The sequence below is a fragment of the Enhydra lutris genome, unplaced genomic scaffold (assembly GCF_002288905.1).
Source record: "Enhydra lutris kenyoni isolate GAN:26980312 unplaced genomic scaffold, ASM228890v2 scaffoldscaffold4, whole genome shotgun sequence".
In the NCBI taxonomy this organism is placed as follows: Eukaryota; Metazoa; Chordata; class Mammalia; order Carnivora; family Mustelidae; genus Enhydra; species Enhydra lutris.
In genome coordinates this window covers 455,428-478,412 of record NW_019154088.1, presented here as the reverse complement: position 1 = coordinate 478,412, position 22,985 = coordinate 455,428, and the positions used below count along the sequence as shown (strand labels likewise).

At 44.6% G+C, this 22,985-nt stretch overlaps 1 protein-coding gene across 1 annotated transcript; it reads left to right on the top strand.

The window, feature by feature from the left end:
- Positions 1 to 10,670: 10,670 nt before the first annotated feature.
- On the top strand, positions 10,671 to 19,446 carry LOC111140568 (purine nucleoside phosphorylase). The gene is made up of 6 exons (XM_022492783.1): positions 10,671 to 10,779; positions 13,609 to 13,778; positions 17,482 to 17,585; positions 17,788 to 17,963; positions 18,079 to 18,269; positions 18,790 to 19,446. Exons 1-6 carry the CDS (start codon positions 10,769 to 10,771, stop codon positions 19,014 to 19,016), a joined length of 879 nt encoding a protein of 292 aa, XP_022348491.1. The 5' UTR covers positions 10,671 to 10,768; the 3' UTR covers positions 19,017 to 19,446.
- The last annotated feature ends 3,539 nt before the right edge of the window (positions 19,447 to 22,985 follow it).

Here is a 22,985-nt window from a genome sequence, read left to right as displayed (position 1 = left end):
GTCTGGAACTAAACCTGCAATATTTCTGAGGTTTACCTGTACTAATGTAGGTGTTTCATAAACCAAAGTGGCATAACTTGAACTTGCAAAAAATAGGGGACACCTGCAATTTTCAAGCCTACCAAAGTGCTCTACCAAATGGGTACCTAGACAGCAGGATCCCCCCACTTAGGGATCTGTATTCTTTCACCTTTATTGGGTGTTTCAGGTTGGGCAGGTTCAGAAGTCAAGGTGAGTAGTCCCTTGTTATGTAAAGAATAGTTTAGGAGGATTTCTTTAATTATGTAAGTGTAGGATGAGCTGACTATTATTCTGGGATTAATGATGGATGATAGAATAAAAGTCTTTGTTTTAGGTGTTACTGAAGTAATTTCCTCTAATTAAGCAAGTACAGATGGGAAAGACCCCATTGTCATAGGAGAAGGAAATACTGGGAGACAAAGACAAAAGGTGGTACCAGCTCATGGTCGTGGTAAATATCTGATTGAGACAGATGGGCCATTTTAGCTCAGATCTATTAAATGTAGAGGATCCTTGACTGAAAACCATGCTGGAATGGCTGCCTTTTCCCGAAGAATCCTTCAGACAAGGGTTCTACCTCACTCCCTTCCCAGAAACTAAAGGAGAACTCTGATGTCTACTAGTAACCTCCGAACCCAACTTTTGCAGTGTACCCACCAGCCTCCTTCTCCAACCTTGTGTGGTCTCTATGGGAACGTAAACCACACTGAGTTTCCCCAGGTCATAGCTCAAATGGTAACTGCCTTACATCTGGGAGGCGACAGGGAATTGAAAAGACAACTCCAAGGACCATGGCCAGTTTAGCCAGAAGCCTCTCCACTGAGCCTAACAATGAAGGAAGTACAACCCACCCCAAATACGTGATGATAAAGGAATCGCTGCTGTCCTAGCACTTGTGGCTGCTGCAGGAGCTGGAGACTTCACCTAGGTTCTGATCATTAGACAACTTTCCCAGGACAGGTTCTACTTAGATGCTGGTATCCTCCCACCACCTAGGTCCCACATACACCTAATGAACTAAGGAACATCTGGATTCAAATGGGGAAGGGACTGGAGCTCTACAGGGGGACAGGCCAGTCTGCTGTTCTTTATAGTGTTTCTGGCACACAAACCCAAGTGTTCACTCTACAGTGTAACAGTGTTCATTATTTGTACGTTAGTTATACTTACATTCCAAAACCTGTCCTTTTATGACTCTCTCCACCTTCACCAAAGCCATATTTGGTATCTATTTATTTTTTTATTATATTCAGTTAACCAACATATATTAGTTTTTGATGTAGTGTCCAGCGATTCATTACTTGCATATAACAGCAACTGCTCATCACAACACATGCCCTCCTTAATACCCATCACCCAGTTACCCCATCCCCCCACCCTCCTCCTTTCTGTAACCCTCAGTTTGTTTCCTGGAGTCCAGAGTCTCTCATGGTTTGTCTGCCTCTCTAATTTCTTCCCATTCAGTTTCCCCCCCCTTCCCTTGTGGTCTTCCATGCTATTCCTTATGTTCTACATATGAGTGAAACCATATAATTGTCTTTCTTTGTTTGACTTATTTTGCTTAGCATAATCCTCTCCAGTTCTATCCATGTCAATGCAAATGGTGAGTATTCATCCTTTCTGATGGCTGAGTAAAATTCCATTGTGTATATGAACCACATCTTTTTTTTTAAGATTTTATTTATAGATTTTATTTATTTATTTATTTATTTGTCAGAGAGAGAGAGAGAGAGAGTGAGAGAGAGCACACACAAGAAGCCAGAGTGGCAGGCAGAGGCAGAGAGAGAAGCAGGTTCCCTGCGAACAAAGAGCCCAATGTAGGACTCGATCCCAGGACCCTGGGATCATGACCTGAGCTGAAAGCAGTGGCTTAACCAACTGAGCCACCCAGGCATCCCATTTAAAGATTTTATTTATTTATTTGACAGAGATCACAAGTAGGCAGAGAGGCAGGCAGAGAGAGAGAGAGAGAGGAGGAAGCAGACTCCCGGCTGAGCAGAGAGCCCGATGCGGGGCTGGATCCCAGGATCCCAGGATCCCTGGATCATGCCTGAGCCGAAGGCAGAGACTTTAACCAACTGAGCCACCCACGCATCCCATGATGAGACATAAATGTTAACCAGTAAGAAGCATGTTCTGTTGGACAGGAATGTGAGGCTTTGATGGGAGGTCTGATGGAATAATCCCTGAATATGTCCTGTTTAGATCCCTTTCAATGCCGGATTTACCTCCATCCATATATGTTTGGAACAGAACTAAGGAAGGACAGTGGTTCTCTAAGTGCTCTCACAATGAAAACTGCCTTATAATAAATTCCTTTGGGACTTGAATTCCAAGGAGCCATTAGTTAATCTGCAAATGGACTCATCATCTAATACCTACAGTTCTGAGTATAGTCCTGTAGGAGAAATCTAAGGCCAATAAATTGTTTCGCCCTCAGTGACATTACAATCTGGTAGTGGTCAGAAGATTCATACCCATAAAGCAAGGCAGTAATTTGTGAGAAGAGCCATAAAAGAGGTGGAAAAAATCCCTGCTGGCATGAAGGAGAGGTATACTTCTTGTCTTTAGCTGTCTATTGCAAATAATGAACAACCCCCAAACAAAGTGATATGTGTTTTCTCCTTGTTATTTTGCATGTTGGCTGCATGGTTCTTTTGCTGGTCTCACCTGGGCTCATTCATGAATACGTAATGGGTGACTGGAAATAACTGAATGGTCCAAGATGGCCTTACTCATATGTCTAGCAACTGTATGTGCTGGCTTGCTGGGGCTTCTATTTTAAAAAGATTTTATTTATTTATATGAGAGAGAGAGATAGCAAGAGACAGCATGAGCAAGGGGTAGAGGGAGAAGCAGACTCCTTGCCCAGCAGGACTTGATCCCAAGACCCTGGGATCATGACCTGAGCCGAAGGCAGACACTTAACCAACTGAGCCACCCAGACATCCCATCAATTTGTTTTATAAAACATGTATAAGAGGGGCGCCTGGGTGGCTCAGTGGGTAGGGCCTCTGCCTTTGGCTCAGGTCATGATCTCAGGGTTCTGGGATTGAGCCCCGTGTTGGGCTCTCTGCTTAGCAGGGGGCCTGCTTTCCCCTCTCTCTCTGCCTGCCTGCTTGTGATCTCTCTCTCTCTCTCTCTCTCTCTGTCAAATAAATAAATAAAATCTTTAAAAACAAAACAAAACAAAACCCACCCAGACTGATTTAACAATAAAAAGAATGTTTATTCTTTTTATTTATGTTTATTTATTTATTTATTATGTTTATTTATTTATTTATGTTTATTCACACACACACACACACACATATACACACATATGTATATGTGTGTATATGTGTGTGTGTGTGTGTGTGTGTGTGTGTGCAATATTCACCAAACTGAGTTTCAATATTAACTGAGTTCTAATAGAAAGGGATACATAGGTGGAAGAAGATACAGAAGAGGGGAATAATTTTATGTGTCAGGAGGAGTAAATTCAGCATTTTGAAAGATTTTTACAAAAGGAGCATTCTAGATAAAGAAGACTTTGAAAATTTCAGTTGCTCAACATAAGCCAATGAGATACCATGTGGCTACTAATGTGATCTTTGTTCATTCCATGCGTTGTGCTGAGATAGTGTTGAAATTATGGGAGTCTGAATTATTCTGTAGCCTTCATGGTTCAAGGCATATGTGGAGATTTTTAATTTTTGGTTCTGGGTGCCACATCCTAAAGGATAAACCTGGATAAGAATATGTCAAGAAAAGGATGGCCGGGAAGGTGGAGAATATATCCACGATATTCTATAAGTTTGGTTGCCATGTGATTTATTGTCTGAACTGGGATGTGTTGGGAGAATGAAAAAGGGCTCTTAAGAAAAATTATCCCAAACTTGGAAACAAAGCAAGAGAATGATGAAATAGCCTTTTCACATCATACTGGGAGGTTACCCAAATACATTTTTTGTTTGCCTTGCAAGTTCATTGCAAATTTTGTTTGACATTACATGGTGTCAGAAGTGGGCCTGCGGAGTGTCTCACCTCCCTCCTCTGTCTCTACCATAGATTCAAATAAGGTACTTACAGAGTCCATCTTGCTCCTTTAACTCCCCAGTGGTCCCAGTCAGTCTGCTGAGTCCTCTTGTAATCTGAACTTTCCAGTTTGAGGTTTGGCTTTATTGGAGTGTCCTCTGTGGCCCGCTGTTTTTCACAGTTTCTCTTGAAAATGGGAAGTTTGCTTTCTGAAGCAAGGCTGCTGGGCACCCTTCTGGAAATAGTGCTGGTTTTAAGTATAAGAATTATGGGCCCTCATCCTGCAAATTCCTATCTGTCTGGACAATGATTACCTGGGATGATTTAAAATTTAATTGGCCAACCGGGGCTCCTTCGGGATTCCTAAGTTAGTTTATCTGTGCAATCAATTAGAGAAAGGATATAAGGCTAAACCACAACCCAGATAGGAAGTTAATTTTAACTAGCATTTCGAGGCCTCAAAACGTGTTAATGACTCAAAAATTCCTTCTTTCTAGGATACTAGTTCTAAACTAAGGCAAATTCTGAATTATCTCGGAGATTTACTAAACTAGAAGAATCCTCTGCTGCTCCATCCCTCCCTCCCTCTGCTCCACCCCTGCTTACCTATTCATTATTCCTGTCCCTTTGCTTGTTGAACTTCCTTTCTGTAATGATTATCTGGAGGTTCCTCAGGAGGGACCCCCCCCCTTTTTCTTTTTAAGATTTTACTTATTTGTCAGCGAGAGAGAGAGAGAGCGCGCACAAGCAGAGGGAGCTGTCGGCAGAAGGAGGAGCAGGCTTCCTCCTGAGCAGGGTGCTCGAGGCAGGACTCCTTCCAGGATCATGACCTGAGCCCAAGGCAGACACTTACCCAACTGAGCCACAGAGATGTCCTATGATGTACAGGCCTGCCATGATGTACCCCCTTTAAAGTTAAGCCAGGAGATGACATCTTAGGGCTCCAGGTCTCTCATTCTCCTAGGACTAAAGCTGAACTTTGAGCTATTACCAAGCAGTTCCCCAACCCTAAAAAAAAACCCTATTGGGTTTGCTAGAGAATTCTTGATTGTAGTCCAAATTTATAAGCCAGTCCAGTAGTATGGACTGGAAACTGGACCCTGGGATCATGACCTGAGCCGAAGGCAGAGGCTTAACACACTGAGCCACCCAGGTGCCCCAGGATTCTCTTTCTCTTATCAGCTCTTTCACGTGTTAGTAGATGAAAGACTTGGCAGAGAATGGATGCAAAAAGATTCTTTATTGGACTTGCCCACAAAAAGGCCTTAGGCATGAAGGAAGCCTCAAAATTAGCTAAAGACTCCACAGAAAGCTTCCTAGTGGTTTCTCCCATACTACTGACTGGAAAAAAAAATCCAAAAATGTGTCCAAAGATCTGATGAATAGTTTGTTTGTTTGTTTGTTTAAAGATTTGAGGAATCTTTTAAACCACTACATGGCACTGAAAAAGTTGACCATCTTTCTTCCACCCCATTAAATTCTGCTTATATTGAAGGTTTGTAAGAGGAACTTGCAACTCAAATCAAAAACTGGAACTTAACTGTGCTGCTATGCAACCGACCTCATGACCGAATTAATTACTGCCAGGCAGCTCTGGTGGGCTATTCAAAATGATATCAAAAGGAAACCCACACAAGCCCTAAATACTCAAATATAAGCAACCCAGATTACCAGCCTGCAATTACAGCAATTGACTAAACTTTCTTACCAAACTCTCCAGGCAAATCACCCCTTAAGGGATTGCCAGTACTGCAAAAAGCCTCGGCATTGGATGAACTGCTTCAAACTTGAGAGGCTATGACAAGATTGTTAGCCCTCAAATTTCATGGCATCTTTCCCAGGAAAACAAGCCAAATTTCAACATTAGGGCTGCTCAGGGGCCCCAAAGGGTTTTTGTTTATTTGTTCTTCCACCCTCCAGATCAATCCTTTGGAGGAGATAGATTACGCTGTGGGAGATGAGGTGACCAAAGCTTGTGGACACTGGGCAACGCTGTCTGTCGTTAACCCCATCCGCCTCCTCAGAGTCCTGGAACTACTCAAGTGCTGAGAGTTTCTAATATACCTATAACTGTTTTAAAATCATTACCAGTCCCTTTTCAGACGGGTTTCATCCAAGGCACTCGCCAATTCATTTTAGTACCTCAGCAGCTATTCATCCTTTAGGATGAGATGTCCTTGAGGCCCATGAGGCACACATATCTTTTCCCAAAAGAGGGAAATATTTCCACATTTGAGCCTGATGAAACACCTCAAGAGGATTTCCTGCCATTCTTTCTCTGCCAGGTGATGAAAACTCTCATGACCGTTTAACACAGAGGAACCAACTTTTAACCCCTTGAATTGATAAACAGGAAGTGCCTCTCAAGAATGCTGAATTAGGGGCGCTTGGGCTCAGTTGGTGAAGTGTCTGACTCTTGATTTCAGTTTAGGGCGTGATCTCAGGGGTGTGAGATTGAGCCCCGAGTAGGCTCTGCACTCAGCGCCAAGTCTGCTTGTCCCTCTCCCTCTGCTCCTCCCCTGCTCACTCTCTCTCTCTCTCTCAAATACATACATAAATAAATAAATAAATAAATAAATAAATAAATAAATAAAATCTTTAAAAAGAAAAAAAAAAGAATGCTGAATTAATCTGGTTTACTGACAGATCCTACTCAAAGGTTGAAACCAGTCACTACTGAGCCAGTGATGCTGTAATATCCTTAACTGAAACCACTGAGGCTAAACCCATACCAGAGGCCAGTTCTGCTCAGCAGGCAGAACTCTCTGGCAATATCTACTGCCTATTTTCTAGGTAAAAATAAGGCTGCTAACATCTATATCAATAGTAGATAGGCATCTGGTGTTGCTCATGGTTTTTGTATGCTCATGGTTCTGGTATCTAGAAATAAAGGGGGTTTCTTGACTTCTGAACAGAAAATGAAAAAAAAAATTTTAAGATATATTTGATCTTTAAATGCTATCCAACCGCCCAAATCTCTGGTGGTCATTAAAATCCATGACACTCTAAGACAAACATGGAGAAAAGCAAAGGAGATCATTTGGCTGATTCAGCTACTACCCCAGCTGCTTTAAGTCAGCCCCTATCCTATTATCACTTACCACCTGCAACGTCCGTGTCTCCTGAATTTGCTGACAAATTCGTTTGGCAAACTAGAAAGAAATGAACAGAATAGATTGTAAATTTGACCCCAGATGAAATCTATGGATAGGTTCTAACAATTTTCCCTGATTGCCTATAGAGATAGTCCTGCAATATATACATGATTTGACACATTAGAAAACCGATTAGATGGTCTCATGGGGTAAACAATACAACTTGAAGCCATCACCAAAAATTATCAGGGGTCCCTGGGTGGGTCAGTCATTAAACGTCTGCCTCCGGCTCAGGTCATGATGCCTGGGTCCTGGGATCAAGCCACATGTCTGGCTCTCTGCTCAGTGGGGAGCCTGCTTCTCCCTCCCTCTCTCTGCCTGCCTCTCTGCCTTCTTGTGATCTCTCTCTGTCAAATAAACAAATAAAATCTTAAAAAAAAAAAAAAAGGCTATTCCTACCTGGGGAGTCCCTGCTGAACTTCATAGTGGTTAGGAATCTCATTTTACTGGCCTAACCATAAACTCACCCTCTAACCCTGTTCTAAATTTCTTAACGAATTACCTGCCACCCCTTTGCAAAAGAGTCTTTCAACTAAGCTCTGCTATCAAAAGAAGCAGTCATCTGGCTGCTTGAACAAAACAGGCCCCTGGTTTTCTCCTGTCTTACCCTCCATACTTATAGATGAGTCTATAGATAATCAGACTTGGAAAGAAATATTTTGTGCTTCCCATATCCTATGGGATATATGTAGGCATTTGTCCATGCCTACAAGTGGCAACCTTGGACATTTTACTGCCTAGATGATGTAGTCTTTGAATATTATTGAAATCTGGAGCCAATGGCCAGGAAACAATTCTTGAGATGTCTTTGGTGCAAACAAGTAATTTTATGAAAGCACAGGGACAGGACCTGTGGGCAGAAGGAGCTGTTGCACTGGGGTTGTGAGGAATGGTTGATCATATACTTGGGAGTTGGGGGAGGCAAGGAAAAAGGGAGGTGTCCAAAAGGACTTTGATATGCTATAGAAGACTCTCGGGATGCTAGAGGCCTTGCTACTGTCAAGCTAGGGTTGTTTTTTCTTCTAGTAAGTCATCAACCTTAAGACAGTTGGGAATTTCCTGGATTAATGTCATACTCTGCCCATCTCAGGTCCTTGTCAATGGGCTGCAGGTCAAGAAGAAACTTAATTTTGTTTACTTTCCTTTCTGCCTTGGTTTCCCACATCACTCAAGGAAGGGAGGGTGATGTTAGGGCTCCAGGAAACTGAGTTATGGGTCTCTGGGAGGTAGGATATTGATAAGAATGCTCTTTTTCTTGTAAATCACTAAGACATTGGTAAACTGATGGAGACTCATGTCTTGCAAGATGGTGATCTCTATTAAAACCATTTGTTTTTTCCTTCCCTTAGTTTTAGGGCAGTCAGGAACCAGGAGTGCCTGAGGAACACAGGCACTCCCACTTGGGGAGAGGTACATTGTGGGGTGTCAGCCTATGCTTTGTCCTCAGCTTGCCTTCTGCTCCCTCATCATAGTCAGAGAATGACAGGACAGTGTCTCCTAGAATATCTAGTTTCTCCCTTCACTGTATTTCAGTTGGACACAGGGATCTCTCCTGCCCTAAAGACACTCACCATAGAAACAAGAGAGCTCTTTCCATTGAATGATTTCCATTAAATGACCTCCCAGATGATGACTCCTACAAATAGGAAGATCATCACTATGGACAATCGCTATGGACATCCTGTATTATAGGATACAATCCTAACGAAGGTATGGATTTCCTTAGAATTTCGTGATCCTTTTTTTCTGGCAGGACCTGCCACAAATGAGGTCATGATTATGAATCTGTCCTGGATGGTTAATAGAATAGCCAGATCCACTGTGAGGACCATTAGAGCACAATGGTCTCTAGATTCCCTTGCTTGAGTTGTACCAGATGACAGAAGAGCTTTGGATTACTTGCTGGCTGCTCAAGGAGTCTGTACCATCCCCAAGACTTCCTGCTGCACCTAGATTAACACCTCACAAACAGGCTCAGTTGAAAACCACCAGAATACTTAAACTTGTCATCATTAAAAGAAGTTTTTTCAGTCCTCTAAGTCGGTTTAAAGTTTTCTTTCAGTCCACTTTTCAGTGGACTCCCCACAGGACTTGGAGCCCTTCTAAGATCTGAATTACAAATAATCATATTTATTATTGTACTTACATGCTCCTTTTTAATTATAATTAAATCAATGATGCTTTGAATTTCTCACTGTTGTTTAGCCATTCAAGATGTCAAAATTATGGTCACACAAAGGTTTAAAATGATCAACCTACTGCTAACCATTAGCAATCCCTGAAGACAAATCAACTCCGTGGACTTTTAAGATGAGGACAATGTCTAAGACTTGCCTCTTAAAAACCTCTTTGTTGCTGTGACTATATGCTCTCCATTACATTCATCATCTATGACATTTCATTTTCCCTCCTCTTTGGGACATGCATGACCTTTTAGGAATGAACCTTCTGAGCTAGGTGGATAACAGATGACCCAATGGTTGATCATCAGTGCTTTCCAAGGAAAGATGTTGGTCAAAAAATATGAAAGTGGTGGGGCGCCTGGGTGGCTCAGTGGGTTAAGGCCTCTGCCTTCGGCTCAGGTCATGATCCCGGGGTCCTGGGATAGAGCTGGCATCAGGCTCTCTGCTCAGCAGGGAGCCTGCTTCCCTTCCTCTCTCTGCCTACCTGTGATCTCTGACTGTCAGATGAATAAATAAAATCTTTAAAAAAAAAATATGAAAGTGGAAAACCTGGAATGGAATCACTACTGTCAGGAAAAGTGGAACCAGGAAGCTATTAGGGAAGTGGGGCTTATGTAGGTCCATCTCTGCACAGAACATAGACTTTAAATATAGTTCGTTGCCAAACTGCAACATCTTGGCTTCTTGCAGCCCCGGAAAGCAAACTGGAAATTCAACGGAAATTAGACTCTCTCAGACAATCCTAATTTGGCAAAACAATTTATGTAAATCTTCTTGGGATTCCCCCCCCCCCTTTTTTTAACATTTTCCCTTCAGCGGAACACAATTTGGTTTTCTTCCCAAATCCAAGTCTCCCAAATTGCAATTCCTAAGACCCCCAATGAATTTGTGTTTGCCTTGCATCCTCGTTGCAAATTTTGACACAACTCAGATACAGGCTCACTTAATTTTATTCTGCAGTTGCAAGATATAAGGTTTAAATTTTTGTCTTTTCAAATCTCTCGCGGTTCGCTCTAGACACAATCCGGAAAGGGTGGAAGAGGCTTGCTTAAGGGAAACTTCGGCCTGGCGAACGGAAGTGGGGGCTGGGATGCAGTGCTAGAAGCCTCTAGGGGGTGGGGTGGAGCGAGGTCAGGTTCTGCGCTGGGAGAACTCAGATTAAGTAGTTAGCCCAGCCTGGGGCGATTGAATCTGGGTGTGTCACCATGGAGATGGGGGCTGTCTTGCGTGTTCGGCTGCCATTGGCTGGGGACTCCGGGCTGGGCTGAGAGCCAGCAGTGAGTAACTGCATTGACTGGGCACACGGCTCCCGGCCAGTACAGCTCAGAGCGGCTCAGCGGACCGGTTCCGAGAGGCCGAAGACGGTCTCTTCCACAGGGCGGCGGCGGCGCCATGGAGAAGCGGTGAGAGGGCTGCAGGCCCGGGGAACCTGGGAGGGGAACTGCTGTCACCGAGATGTGGAAGCCCGGTACCAGGGCCCCGAGGGGGCCAAGAGGGGGAACGAGTGCCCTGGAAATGCAGAGAGGCCTGGCGGGGAGCCAGGTGTCGCGGCCGCGCGGCGCAGCACTGGGGGAGCAGGAATCGAGCAGGGCTGGCGTCACGGGAGCATGAAGGGGACCCGTGTAGTATAAGTACGGTGTAGTCTACTCCGGGAAGGAGCCGGTGTGTTTGTGTGGGTGTGCGCGCGCGCACTGAGATCCAAGTGTCAGGGGGGCATACGCCCTGTCCCCCAGCCACCCTGACACGCGTACCGGGAAGAGGTCTTCCCACCCCGTGTGCTTTTCACAGATGTGCGTTGTAGAGTTTAGGTAAAGCTGCGAGGTTTTTTTTTGGTGACCGTTTTCAGAGGAGAAATCCTGAAGTCCCACACAGCGCCTCCCTTCCCTTCAAATTGGAGATCCAATTAAAATAACTTCGAGTCCGGGCGCCTGACTGGCTCAGTCCGTAGAGAGTCTGTGACTCTCGATCTCAAGAATCCTGAGTTCAAGCCCCACCTTGGGCGTAGAGCCTACTTTAAAAAAAAAAAAAAAAAAAAGGTTTAAGACTTATAAAATTTGAGAGAAAGAATGCGCGCAGGAACAGAGGGGGAAGGGTAGAGGAACTGGGAGAAGCTGAGTAGGGAGCCCTCCGGGAGACTCAGTTAGAGGACCCTGACATCATGGCCTGAGCCTCATGATCCGAAGTGAGACTCTTAACCGACTGAGCCACCCAGGTGCGCACCCCCCCCCTTTCTTTTAAAGTAAGTTGGGGATGGAGTTTCCAAGGAGAGAAGGAAATCCTTACTTATTGAACTGAGCAAAAGATTGCCCATTCCTCCCGCCTCGCACCTTGGAAAACTCTGCCTTAGTCCCAGAAATTGCATTCCAAGTCACCAGCATTGGGGATCACAGTAGCTCTTGGATGCACCGAGATCCAGGGTGTTCTTGGGGGACTGATGGCCCATGAAGAAGTTGTATAAACTGTTGCTAGATATGCTAGATGTCCAGGGCTTCTCACTTTTCATTTCTTTTGCACCTCTTGGGATTCTATTTGATGAACCATTTCATTGCTTCTTTGCATCATCCTGTGGCCCCAGCCCCATTATCCAACCCCCCCATCCTTTATCCAGTTACTACCTAGAGGGTAGCCTGTTTTATTGTAGAGTCATCTGGTTTCAAAGCCTTTGCTTTTAAAGAAAAGATTTCCTTTGAAGGTTTGGTTAGGTGTCTTCAGCTCTGTCACATCTCAGTCCCACTCGCGGCCCTCCCTCCCTTGCCGCCCCATCTTTGTTTTTTTTTCCAGTTGGGTGTTTGAGAATTGGATTGGAATTGTGAGAAGAATTCTCAGTTGGTTCTTGGGTATGCATGGGTTCCAAGTAAGTGTCTATGGTTAGGTCTTTGAAGAGCAGAGAACCTTGGTGAAGAGAAGGGTGATGGGAGAGAGCAGGATGGAGAACACAGATGGGGAAAGTGGGAGAAAGGTTCAAGTGCTGTGGACCTGAACCTTGATTTATGGAGTGTAAGGCCTTTAGGAGCTTACTGATAAGTTTCTAAATCATTTTCAAACTGCACCTGTAAGACCGGTGGGGCTGATGACGTTCCTTTGCTTTATACTTGAGGAAAGACTTTGAAACACAGGTTATTTGCTTAAACAGGCAAAATTGAGACTAGAATCCAGGTTGAGTTCTGCATTCCTCTAGACCAGAAATTCTTAAACCTGGTTTTTGAATCAGAATTACCTAAGACACTTCTGTAAAAAATATAGATCCTTGGGACTCTCCCCGGAATTACGGATCTCTAGGGGTGGGCTTACAGAATTTGTAACCAGCTGCTGTTGAGAAACATGAGGCAGTCAGTTCTGTTGGAGCTGTTGACAACCAAAGCTGCTTTTTTGGCTTAATCTGGTTGCTGGTGGCAAACTACCCTTTGCAATTCCATTGAACAGGGTCTGTGTTGGTCTGAGTATCCCAGCAATATGGATGTGGGGGAACTAACTGGCACATAGATTTTTTTTTTTTTTAATTTATTTGACAGACAGAGATCACAAGTAGGCAAAGCCCCAGGCAGAGAGAGAGGAGGAACTGAGCAAAGAGCCTGATGCGGGGCTCGATCCCAGGACCCTGGGATCATGACCTGAGCCGAAGGCAGAGGCTTTAACCCACTGAGCCACCCAGGCGTCCCTGGCACATAGATTTTTACTGGAGTGTTCCCATTGCCTTTTATCCCTGCCCACAGGGTAGTCTTAATTACATTTTGAGTATCCTCAGTGATAGATAGGGTAGAAGGATTGTATTGGGCTTGTCACTGCCCTAAAGAAGTCTTAATCCTGAGACCCAGCCATTTTAGCCTCCTTGATTTGATTATTTTACTGTACTTCTCTGTAGACTCTATGGGCCCTTCCTTTCTAAATCTTTGCCGTAAAGAGAGATACTAAACCTGCCAGGGGTAGCAAAACTGAAGTTGGGGCTTGGGATCGGGGTGGAAACATAGGTATCATTAACTTTTGCCAGGCTCTGGAATGAGGAGGGAGTTTCCAGCCAGACTTTTTCTCGGTGGGTCTGATTCAGAAAGAGGAGTGGGTGGGTATTTAGTGTGGTATTTCCTGAGAGCAAGGATCCCCCCTCTGGGGCTGTTCTTTGTCTAGCTTCTGTGTCCCCTACCACCCTGGCACATCTCCCAGCCTTTTTGCACTGAAAGTCCTTAGTGTGTGATGGGTTGAGAGAGAAACTTACCTTGATTTTCCTTTTCTCCTAGATTTACGTATGATGATTATCAGCAAACGAGTAAATGGCTTCTGTGCCAAACCAAGCACCGACCTCAAGTGGCGATTATCTGTGGCTCTGGGCTAGGGAATCTGGCCAATAAATTAACGGAGACCCAAAGCTTTGACTACAGCGAGATTCCAAACTTTCCCCAAAGTACAGGTGCTGGCAAGGGGGGGCGGTGAGGAATTGGACCAAGGGATACTGATGAGAAGGTGTGCTTCTTTCATGCCTGCACCTGCTTGGCCTCTACAGCATTTGACTAAGGACAGCTTGTTTAAGAGAGGGGAAAAATAGGAACACCTAGGTGGCTCAGTTGGTTAAGCATCTTCCTTTGGTTCAGGTCATAATCCCAGGGTCCTGGGATCAAGTCCTGCATTAGGCTCCTTGCTCAGTGGGGAGCCTGCTTCTCCCTCTGCTTGCTGCTCCCCCTGCTTGTGCACGTGCGCTCTCTCTCAATCTGTCTTTAAAAAGGGGGGCGTGGGGGCGCCTGGGTGGCTCAGTGGGTTAAAGCCTCTGCCTTTGGCTCAGGTCATGATCCCAGGGTCCTGGGATCGAGCCCTGTGTCGGGCTCTCTGCTCAGCAGGGAGCCTGCTTCCCTTCCTCTCTCTCTGCCTGCCTCTCTGCCTACTTGTGATCTCTGTCTGTCAAATAAATAAATAAAATCTTTAAAAAAAAAGGGGGGGGGCGTGGTGGTGGAAAGAGACCACCATGAATCAGAGTGACTTTAGAAGGAAATCCCCCCCGCCAAAAGAAATTTTGTAGTAAACAGGGCAGGTGTGTGGCAGTGGTACCACATGATGACATATTTCCAGTGGTGTAACGATTCTGAATTTCATAAAGCTTTGCAGCATCTCACTCCCATGCTCCTTATCCTCACACACTATGTAGTCACCGCATCTGCACAACCCCTCTCATTTCTTTCAGTCTGCAGATTAAATGGAAAGAGTAGTGCTCTTAACCCCTAGGGACAGTCAGGGAAGCCCTGTCCTACGTCTTCCTACCATTCCCAATCTCCCCAGCTCTAGCTCCTGTCCCAGGATAAGGCACACACTGGTGCCCAATAATAAATGAACACAGTTTGCCATGTTCTTGTAGACAAAATACACAGATAATGCATGGATACGCAAGACCTGATTGACACTCACCCTTTGGAAGAGGAAAGGAGCTGATGTCCCCTATGCACGTGGAGCTCCATGGGGTCTGAGGATGGCATATCCAGTATCTTAATAGCAGCTAGAAAACTCTAAGCCTACCCCTCAGAAAAGAGGCAGGTAGGGAGTACTTGTTGGGCTCATGGGTAGAGTATGCATCTCTTGGTCTCAGGGTTAGGACTTCGAATCCCCTGTTGGGGAAGAGTTTACTTAAAAAGGGGGAAGCCATGCCTTCAATTTATGAGTAAGGAAAATAACAATTCGGGGTGATGCCCAAATCCTTACTGCTAATGTGGGATGGATTTTTGAGTGGGTAAAGATTGCACCTAAGGTGATGCACCTACTTTACAAGATGCCTGGGAGTCACGATCTGCTCCTGCTCGTCCCCTTTCACACTGAGAGTAGGCTCATATGAAAGTAATAAATGAGGCTGGGAAGTTCCTATTACTTGTAAGTAATAAACTGGATTAACCTTCTGGGTTTATGCCCCCCCCCAAACTGTGGGCAACTCCTGGAGCGGCCACACACTTCCCTTCGCTACTCTCCCATGTTAGCCAAATCTCTTAATTTACTGACATTTTTCCATTTACTACCTATGAAACTCTGTTTTCACCTGTGGTTCATGAACTTTAGGTTAGTGACCTTAGCTGGTTCTCTGGGGGAAAAAATGAGGGGAGGGCGGATAGACCAGGTAAAATAAGGGCAAGAGTGGTTTATTTGGTTTACTTATTAATTCTCAGATAACTAATATCCATTGATTTGTTTACTCATGTTTTATTTTATTATTTTTAAAATATTTTATTTATTTGTTTGACAAGAGATCACAAGTAGGCAGAGAGGCAGGTAGAGAGAGCGGGGGAAGCAGGCTCCCTGCTGAGGAGAGAGCCCGATGCGGGGCTCCATCCCAGGACCCTGGGATCATGACCTGAACAGAAAGTGGAGGCTTTAACCCACTGAGCCACCCAGGCGCCCCTTACTCATGTTTTAAATTCCTGTCTTCCTTCCCCTTTTCTCTAGGAGTTAAGACTTTGCACAGGTATTTTTCAAACCCTATGAAGCAAGATTGGGAGACCAGAGCAGGGAGGTGGAAATGGGGGGTTGGGGAAAACAAAGATTAAAAAGACGGGGAGGGGAGGGCATCTGGGTGGCTCAGAGCCATGGACTCTGACTCCTGGTTTCAGCTCAGGTCTGATCTCAGAGTTGTGAGATGGAGCCCAGAATTCTGCTGGCTTTCAGTGGGGTTTCTGCTTAAGACTCTATCCCTCTGACCCTTCCTCTGTGCACCCTCTCTCTCAAATAAATAAATCCTTAAAAAAAGAGAAAGAGGGAAGGCAAAGGGCAAAGTTTTCTAAGGGAGGTGGCAGTGACATTGGCTCCACCTGCCCTTCCCCACCCCACCCCAAGAAGGGTGCTATACTAAGTGATAAGTGGATTAATTTTTCTTTATCAGCCTATTTTTTTATACTTTCCTTTTCCTAGCTCTGTTATCTCTGCTCTATTACTGGCAGGTTTTTTACTTTTTTATAAGCTCTTCTGTCTCTGACCATCCATCAACTTTTCCTCTTGATTTTGGTCCCTCTCTCACACCACCCATTCCCTCTAGTCCATTAGAAGAGAAATGCCAGAGAAGGGAAATGGTAATAGTGGTTCTTATGTCTGTGTGGGGAGTTATTTGGCACTCCCACATCCCTGCAGGCCCCATTAGGGGCCTGTATTCCTACACGATGGTTTTGTGGGTCATAATGGAGGTGACTTAGATGGGTCCAAACTCAGCCCATTTGCCTGCTGGTCAGTAGCTTCTTTAGGAAGCTAGAATATACCATGAGTTCCCTCTCAAGAGTCAATTAAACCATGGTTTAGTTAGGGTAAGAAATAAGAAGAGGGGTACCTGGGTGTCGCATTCAGTTAAGCGTCTGCCTTCAGCTCAGGTCATGATCCCAGGATCCTGGGATTGAGCCCCACGTCAGGCTTGCTCAGTGGGGAGTCTGCTTCTCCCTCTCCCTCTCTGCCTGCCGCTCCCCCTGCTTGTGCTCTCTCTCTCTCTCTCTCTCTGTCAAATGAAGAAATAAAATCTTTTTTTTTTTTGACACAGAGAGGTCACAAATAGGCAGAGCAGCAGGCAGGATAGAGGGGGATGCAGGCTCCCTGCTGAGCAGAGAGCCCGATGCGGGGCTCAATCCCAGGACCCTGAGATCACGACCTGAGCCAAAGGCAGAGGCTTAACCCACTGAGCCACCCAGGCGCCCCATGAATAAATAAAATCTTAAAAAAAAATAAGAATATACATTTTGAGAGTTTTAAAATTTTTGGAAAAGTAATGTGTAATGACTACATTTACTGCAATCAGTATTTCCCACTTACTCTTATTTTTTACTCACTTTCATTCTCTTGTGGTATGGCCTTCTTATCCTTTTGAAGTTTCTTTAAAAAAAACCTCTCCTTCTTTCCCTTGCTACATGGTTCACATTGAACATCCTTACTCCCATAGCCCCAATCTCAAGATGTATTTATATACTTATTTGTAGGCTTATGATTGATTTATTTCTGTCTCTGCCAGACTTCAGCTTTCTGAAAGGAGAGAGAAGAATGTTTTCTTCGGCTTAATTACATCCTCACATGTTGGGCGCAATGAGTTGGCTGGTGGGTGCTCAGTGGATATGTATCCTATGAAGACATCACCCCATTCTTTCTCCTTTCTGTTTTGCATACAGTGCCAGGTCATGCTGGTCGACTGGTGTTTGGGTTCCTGAATGGCAAGGCCTGTGTGGTGATGCAGGGCAGATTCCACATGTACGAAGGCTACTCAATCTGGAAGGTAAGTCAGGTCAAAGCCTGGATGGATCTGGAAGGAGGGGGAAGAGAGTTCTTAATCCTATTTTATTACCTAGATTCCTGGGCTAGGTAGGTTTTAGGCCTTTCCTTTCTCTTCTTTCCTGATCTGTATCTTGCCTATCTGTGTGAGTGGGTTGGTGACATTGTTAAGAACACTTTATGATCTTTTGTCTTGTGCTTATAAGGTGACATTCCCAGTGAGGGTCTTCTACCTTATGGGTGTGGACACCCTAGTGGTCACCAATGCAGCTGGAGGACTCAACCCTGAGTTTGAGGTCGGAGATATCATGCTGATCCGTGATCACATCAACTTACCTGGCTTCAGTGGTGTGAACCCTCTTATGGGGCCCAATGATGAAAGGTGTGTATCTTACTTTGTAATTTTTTTATAGCTGGGTAGGGTTTAAGGATTTGTCTGGAAATCAGGAGAGGGCTCATGTGGTTCCAGGAATCTGAGATTCTAACCTGTGTCCTAGGTTTGGACTTCGTTTCCCTGCCATGTCCGATGCCTATGACCGGGATATGAGGCAGAGGGCTCACAGTGCCTGGAAACAGATGGGGGAGCAGAGAGAGCTAAAGGAAGGCACCTATGTGATGCTGGCAGGCCCCTCCTTTGAGACTGTGGCAGAGTGTGGGCTGCTGCAGAAGCTGGGGGCAGATGCTGTTGGTGAGCAGGGGAACTTTGGCTGGAGGCTTGAAGAGGGGAGGGGCGTGGTAAAAATAGGGATGGAAAGGGGTAAAAAATGATAGACCTCATTGGTAAATTGGGAGAGGATATAACTTAAGGGAAGATTGAGTTAAACTGATTTGAAAGGTGTTGAGATTTGGTGTCTTGTCAGCATTAAACCTCCCCACCCAGCACCTAGGGCTTTAACAGCCATAATGCTAATGACCCATCCATGTACCTCTGGCTGGAAGATGGAACCTCATCCTTAGAATTGACTTTAGAATAACCAGAAACAGAGAAGTAATCGTAGTGTTTATAAGTGATGTGTAAGGCCCTCTGAGGCCCCACTCATTGAAGCAATACAGAACAACCTAAGCCAGACAGGAAATTAGCTGCTTCTCTGGATGATTTTTTGAGATACTAAATTGTCAGTGAGGTAACGAATGGAGATGAGGCCAGAGGGTGAGGAAAATAGTCCTTTGAGGATCCTGACGGTTGATTTCCTCTCTCTCCTCATCAGGCATGAGCACAGTACCAGAAGTTATAGTTGCAAGGCACTGTGGACTTCGAGTCTTTGGCTTCTCCCTCATCACTAACAAAGTCGTCTTGGATTATGAAACCAAGGGGAAGGCCAATCATGAGGAAGTACTGGAGGCCGGAAGACAAGCTGCAGAAAAATTGGAACAGTTTGTCTCTGTTCTTATGGCCAGTATCCCACCACCTGCCAAAGCCTGTGAGCTGGAGTGATCTGGCCTTTCCCTAATGGGATCCAAGTAGCTGCTGTCTACTTTGGTCCCTTGCTGGGGTCACGTGCCTCTGCCCTTCAGTAGTAGGAGAGAGGAGAGGAAGACCCCTGTCCTTCACCTTCGCCATTTCTTCCACCAGACCATTCTGCACAGGCTTTTTTTCTCATTATCTCAAATCATTTATCACTTCCCCACCTTCTTCTTCAGGAGCTAGAGCCCAGCCCCTGCTGTGTCAATGGCGGGGGTGTGACTTGGGCTGTTGAACTTGGCACAGTAGCTACTGCTGTCCTTCTGATGTAATGCTTTCACATTCCCGGGACTCGGTTCTGACTCCTCCAAAGCAGGAGAGCCCCCGTAAGGGCCAGCACAGTCCAATACCCCTAGGACTTTTGTATTCCCATATTTTGAGAATAAAAAGAAAGATGAAATAATTCCTTCATTTTTGTGTGGTTTGGGATGAGGGTAGGGGCACAGGCCGAGTTTGGCATCAATGGTTGAGATCCCATGTCTTGTGTGACTATCTGCTTCTAAGACAAGTGGCGAAGAACTGAGATGGGTCGTGTGTGACTGCATGGAAGGATGAAGGAGAGCCAAGACTGAAAGATAGAGATGTTAGAAGGTAAAGAAGGAAGGGTTAACATCTGGCACAAGACGGCCCCTTTCTTCAGACCAGTCTTGCCTCTGTCCTTTGCCTTCTGATTGCTTTATGCCCTGTCTACACTCTGATGAATATCTGAATTGCTTCACTGGTCTCAGCTGTTCCACAGTTGGCTATTTTCTTCTTACTCCCCGATTATATTTCTTGTTGGTTTCTTTCTCTCCCTTACCCTAACTTCTGCCATAATTAATGGCAACCCTACATTCCCTCTCTGCATTCTGGCAATGCTGTGGCAAATACCTCTTTCTCTGCTACCAGTCATCCCGCTGCAGGTTCGAGTCCTGCCAGCGCCAGGCAAACCTGTGAAGTTAGCTCATACTTCACTTCTCTCTGAGAACCTCCTTCTCTCCTGTTGCTTCCTTCCTGGGTTCTAATCTTTCTCTTCACTTTTGCTTGCTCAGAACACCCCAGTGACCCAACATCCAGGCATTTGCTGGTTCATTGCACTATTCTATGCACTCACCAGTTTGCATTCAGCTGGCCGGTGAGTTGCAAAACCACGCTACTCTCCCAGACCTCTTTGCCTTTTGAGGAAAGGTGGAGTTGGATGAGCCACTAATAGTAGTGATATGTCAGTTGTCCATTGAAAACTTTTAAAGCCTCTCAAATCATCCTTTGTTTGGTAACTGACCTACCTACCTGAACTCAGCACAAAGAAAAAGTATCCTGGAATGGCCCTGTCCCCAGTCTCTATCTCGTCTATTTTTTGTACATCCACTGGCTCTAAAACCCTGGACCTTCAGGCACTCTGCTGGTGTAAGCCACGTGCCCGTGAGAGAGCTGGTTTAGAGGGAAGTACTGTGTGTCCTTCAGATACGTATGTTACTGTAACTTGTTCATCTAATGAGATGGTTCATAAACATTTTTTATCAAGTTAGTGATTTATAACACCCTCAGCCAAGAAAATATTAAATTAAAAATATAAAAGTCCTCTTAACTGCCCTTCAATCTTAAGAGAGATGCATTTGTGAAACCATTAACTGTTAATACAAGATGATATAAAATGTGTACAAGTTACATAAAATGGGAGCCCAAAGGATAGACCAGTTGTATACTCTGGACCTTAAGGATTGGGTTGTTAGCCCTAAAGGATGGAAGGGAGGAAAAGGTTTTCATAATCAGGTGAGCCAAAGCACAGAGCTATAAAAAGTACTAGACATGTTCTTGGGTCATTGTCAAACAAGTGTAATGAGGACAGAGGACATGAGGGTTCTAATGAGACATGGGCAAACATACTTGGAAGTTAGAAAGGGAAAGCATTTGTCGCTTGGCTTTCCTACCCCTGATCTACCTCATGGTGAGACGGCTCGGGAATGAGAATGGTGCCATCTAAAAAATAGGTCCCAGAGAGATTCAAATGGAATTGTTAGACACACCTTTAGCCTTTTAGATGTAGTAGATGGGTTTGCCCATTTACCCTGTAAAGGGTGTCATGTATTTAATGATAAAATACTAGATTCAAGGGCTTCTGGGTGGCTTAGTTGATGAAGTGTCTGCCTTCCAGCTCAGGTTGTGATCCCAGGGTCCTGGGATCCACCCTCCCTCCCTGTTCCCAGGCTCCCTGCTCATGCGGGAGCCTGCTTCTCCCTCCCTCTGCGCCCCTCCCCCCCTCTCAGATAAATAAAATCCTTTTTTTTTTTTTAAGATTTTATTTATTTATTTGACAGAGATCACAAGCAGTCAGAGAGGCAGGCAGAGAGAGAGTGGGAAGCAGGCTCCCTGCTGAACAGAGAGCCCAACATGGGGTTCAATCCCAGGACCCTGAGATCAGAACCCGAGCCAAAGGCAGAGGCTTAACCCACTGAGCCACCCAGGCACCCAGATAAGTAAAATTTTAAAAGAAGAATAAAAGCAGCTTTATTAATTTATGTATAATAACATTCATCCATTTAAAGTAAATAATTCATTGACGTTTAGTATTTTCACAGGTCAGTATAATCATCCCCACAGGAAATTAAAGAATATTTTAAGCAACTCAGAAGGAAACCTTGTACCTTTTAGCTACTATGCCCTCAACACTCCCTAACCCAAGCAACCATTAGTCTAGTTTCTGATCTATAGATAGAATTATCTTGGACCTTTATATGAAGGGAATTGTATATAGATTCATGTGGACTTTGTATCTGGCTTCTTTCACTTGGCATGTTTTCTAGGTTCTTCTGGGTTACAGCCTCTATCAGTACCTCGTTTCTTTTTATAACCAAGGAATAGTCCATTGCATGGGTACACTGCATTTTATCAAGTATCTTCAAAGTGCCAACCAACTCAACCCAAACTGAATGGATCAGTTTAGGTGAGCAAGAGAATAAAGCAAAAGTGAAGGAAGAAGGTCTGGGAAGAGAACCCAGAGAAGGGTAGTTCTCAAAAACAGTCTGTGATGAGACTATTGCTCTCTAGAGGTGCCTGCAAAATAGATTTAAAAGAAAAAGATTTTATTTATTTGAGAGACAGAGCACAAGCAAGGGAAAGCTGAGGGGCAAAGGGAGGAAGAGACACGGGGCTCAATCCCAGGGTCCTGAGATCATGACCTGAATGGAAGGCAGATGCTTAACTGACTGAGCCACCTAGGCGCCCCCCAAAATTGATTTTCTTTATCTCAGGATAGGTGTCAAAACACACATTTCAAGGCAGGCTTTTCTGCCCTGGCCATATCATGGTCACCTTTATCAACACCAATAATGTTTATTAATCATGTACTTTGTACAGAACATTGTCCTACAAACCATGAAATAAATTGGCAAAAGGACAAAGGGCTTCCAATCTAAATGGGATATTGGATACGTGGGTTAAAGAAAAGCTGAATCAGTTGTGCCCTCTACACCTACTTTTAGTCTTTTCCTATGATGTCACTATTTGGAAAATTTTTGAAAAAGGAATAATGTGTGAAAAGTAGCCTGTGCTAAGTGCCAATGATAAAAGGTACTACAGGGATTCAAAGAGAACCAGCATGGGATGAGGAGTGGGAAGGGGCAGCGAGACTTGAGTTAGGCCCTACAGGAAAAACAGGTGAAGAGGGTATTGCAGAAGGCACTCCATGAAGGTAGATTGAAGAATGTTTGATCACTGAACAGAACAAAATGGCAAAATCGAAGAAACCATGAGTGGGAACAGTGGGAGATAAGTGAACAAGGCTAGATTGTTCAGGGGTCTAATCCCTGGGTAAGGAGTGAAAATCTTCATTTAGGCAAAAAAAAAAAAAAAAAAAAAAAAAAAAAAAAAATTTTTTTAAAGAGGGGAGGGGGGGGAAAAAAAAAATCTCTTTTGGAAAGAAAACAAAAAAATAGGAAGAAAAAAAGGCGAGTTTTCATGTGA

Excerpts from the sequence above, each read along its gene's own strand:
- LOC111140568 (XM_022492783.1), top strand. Across the intron at positions 13,779-17,481 it reads AAACTTTCCCCAAAGTACAG|TGCCAGGTCATGCTGGTCGA; the intron begins GTGCTGGCAAGG and ends TTTTGCATACAG. Across the intron at positions 17,964-18,078 it reads ATGGGGCCCAATGATGAAAG|GTTTGGACTTCGTTTCCCTG; the intron begins GTGTGTATCTTA and ends CCTGTGTCCTAG.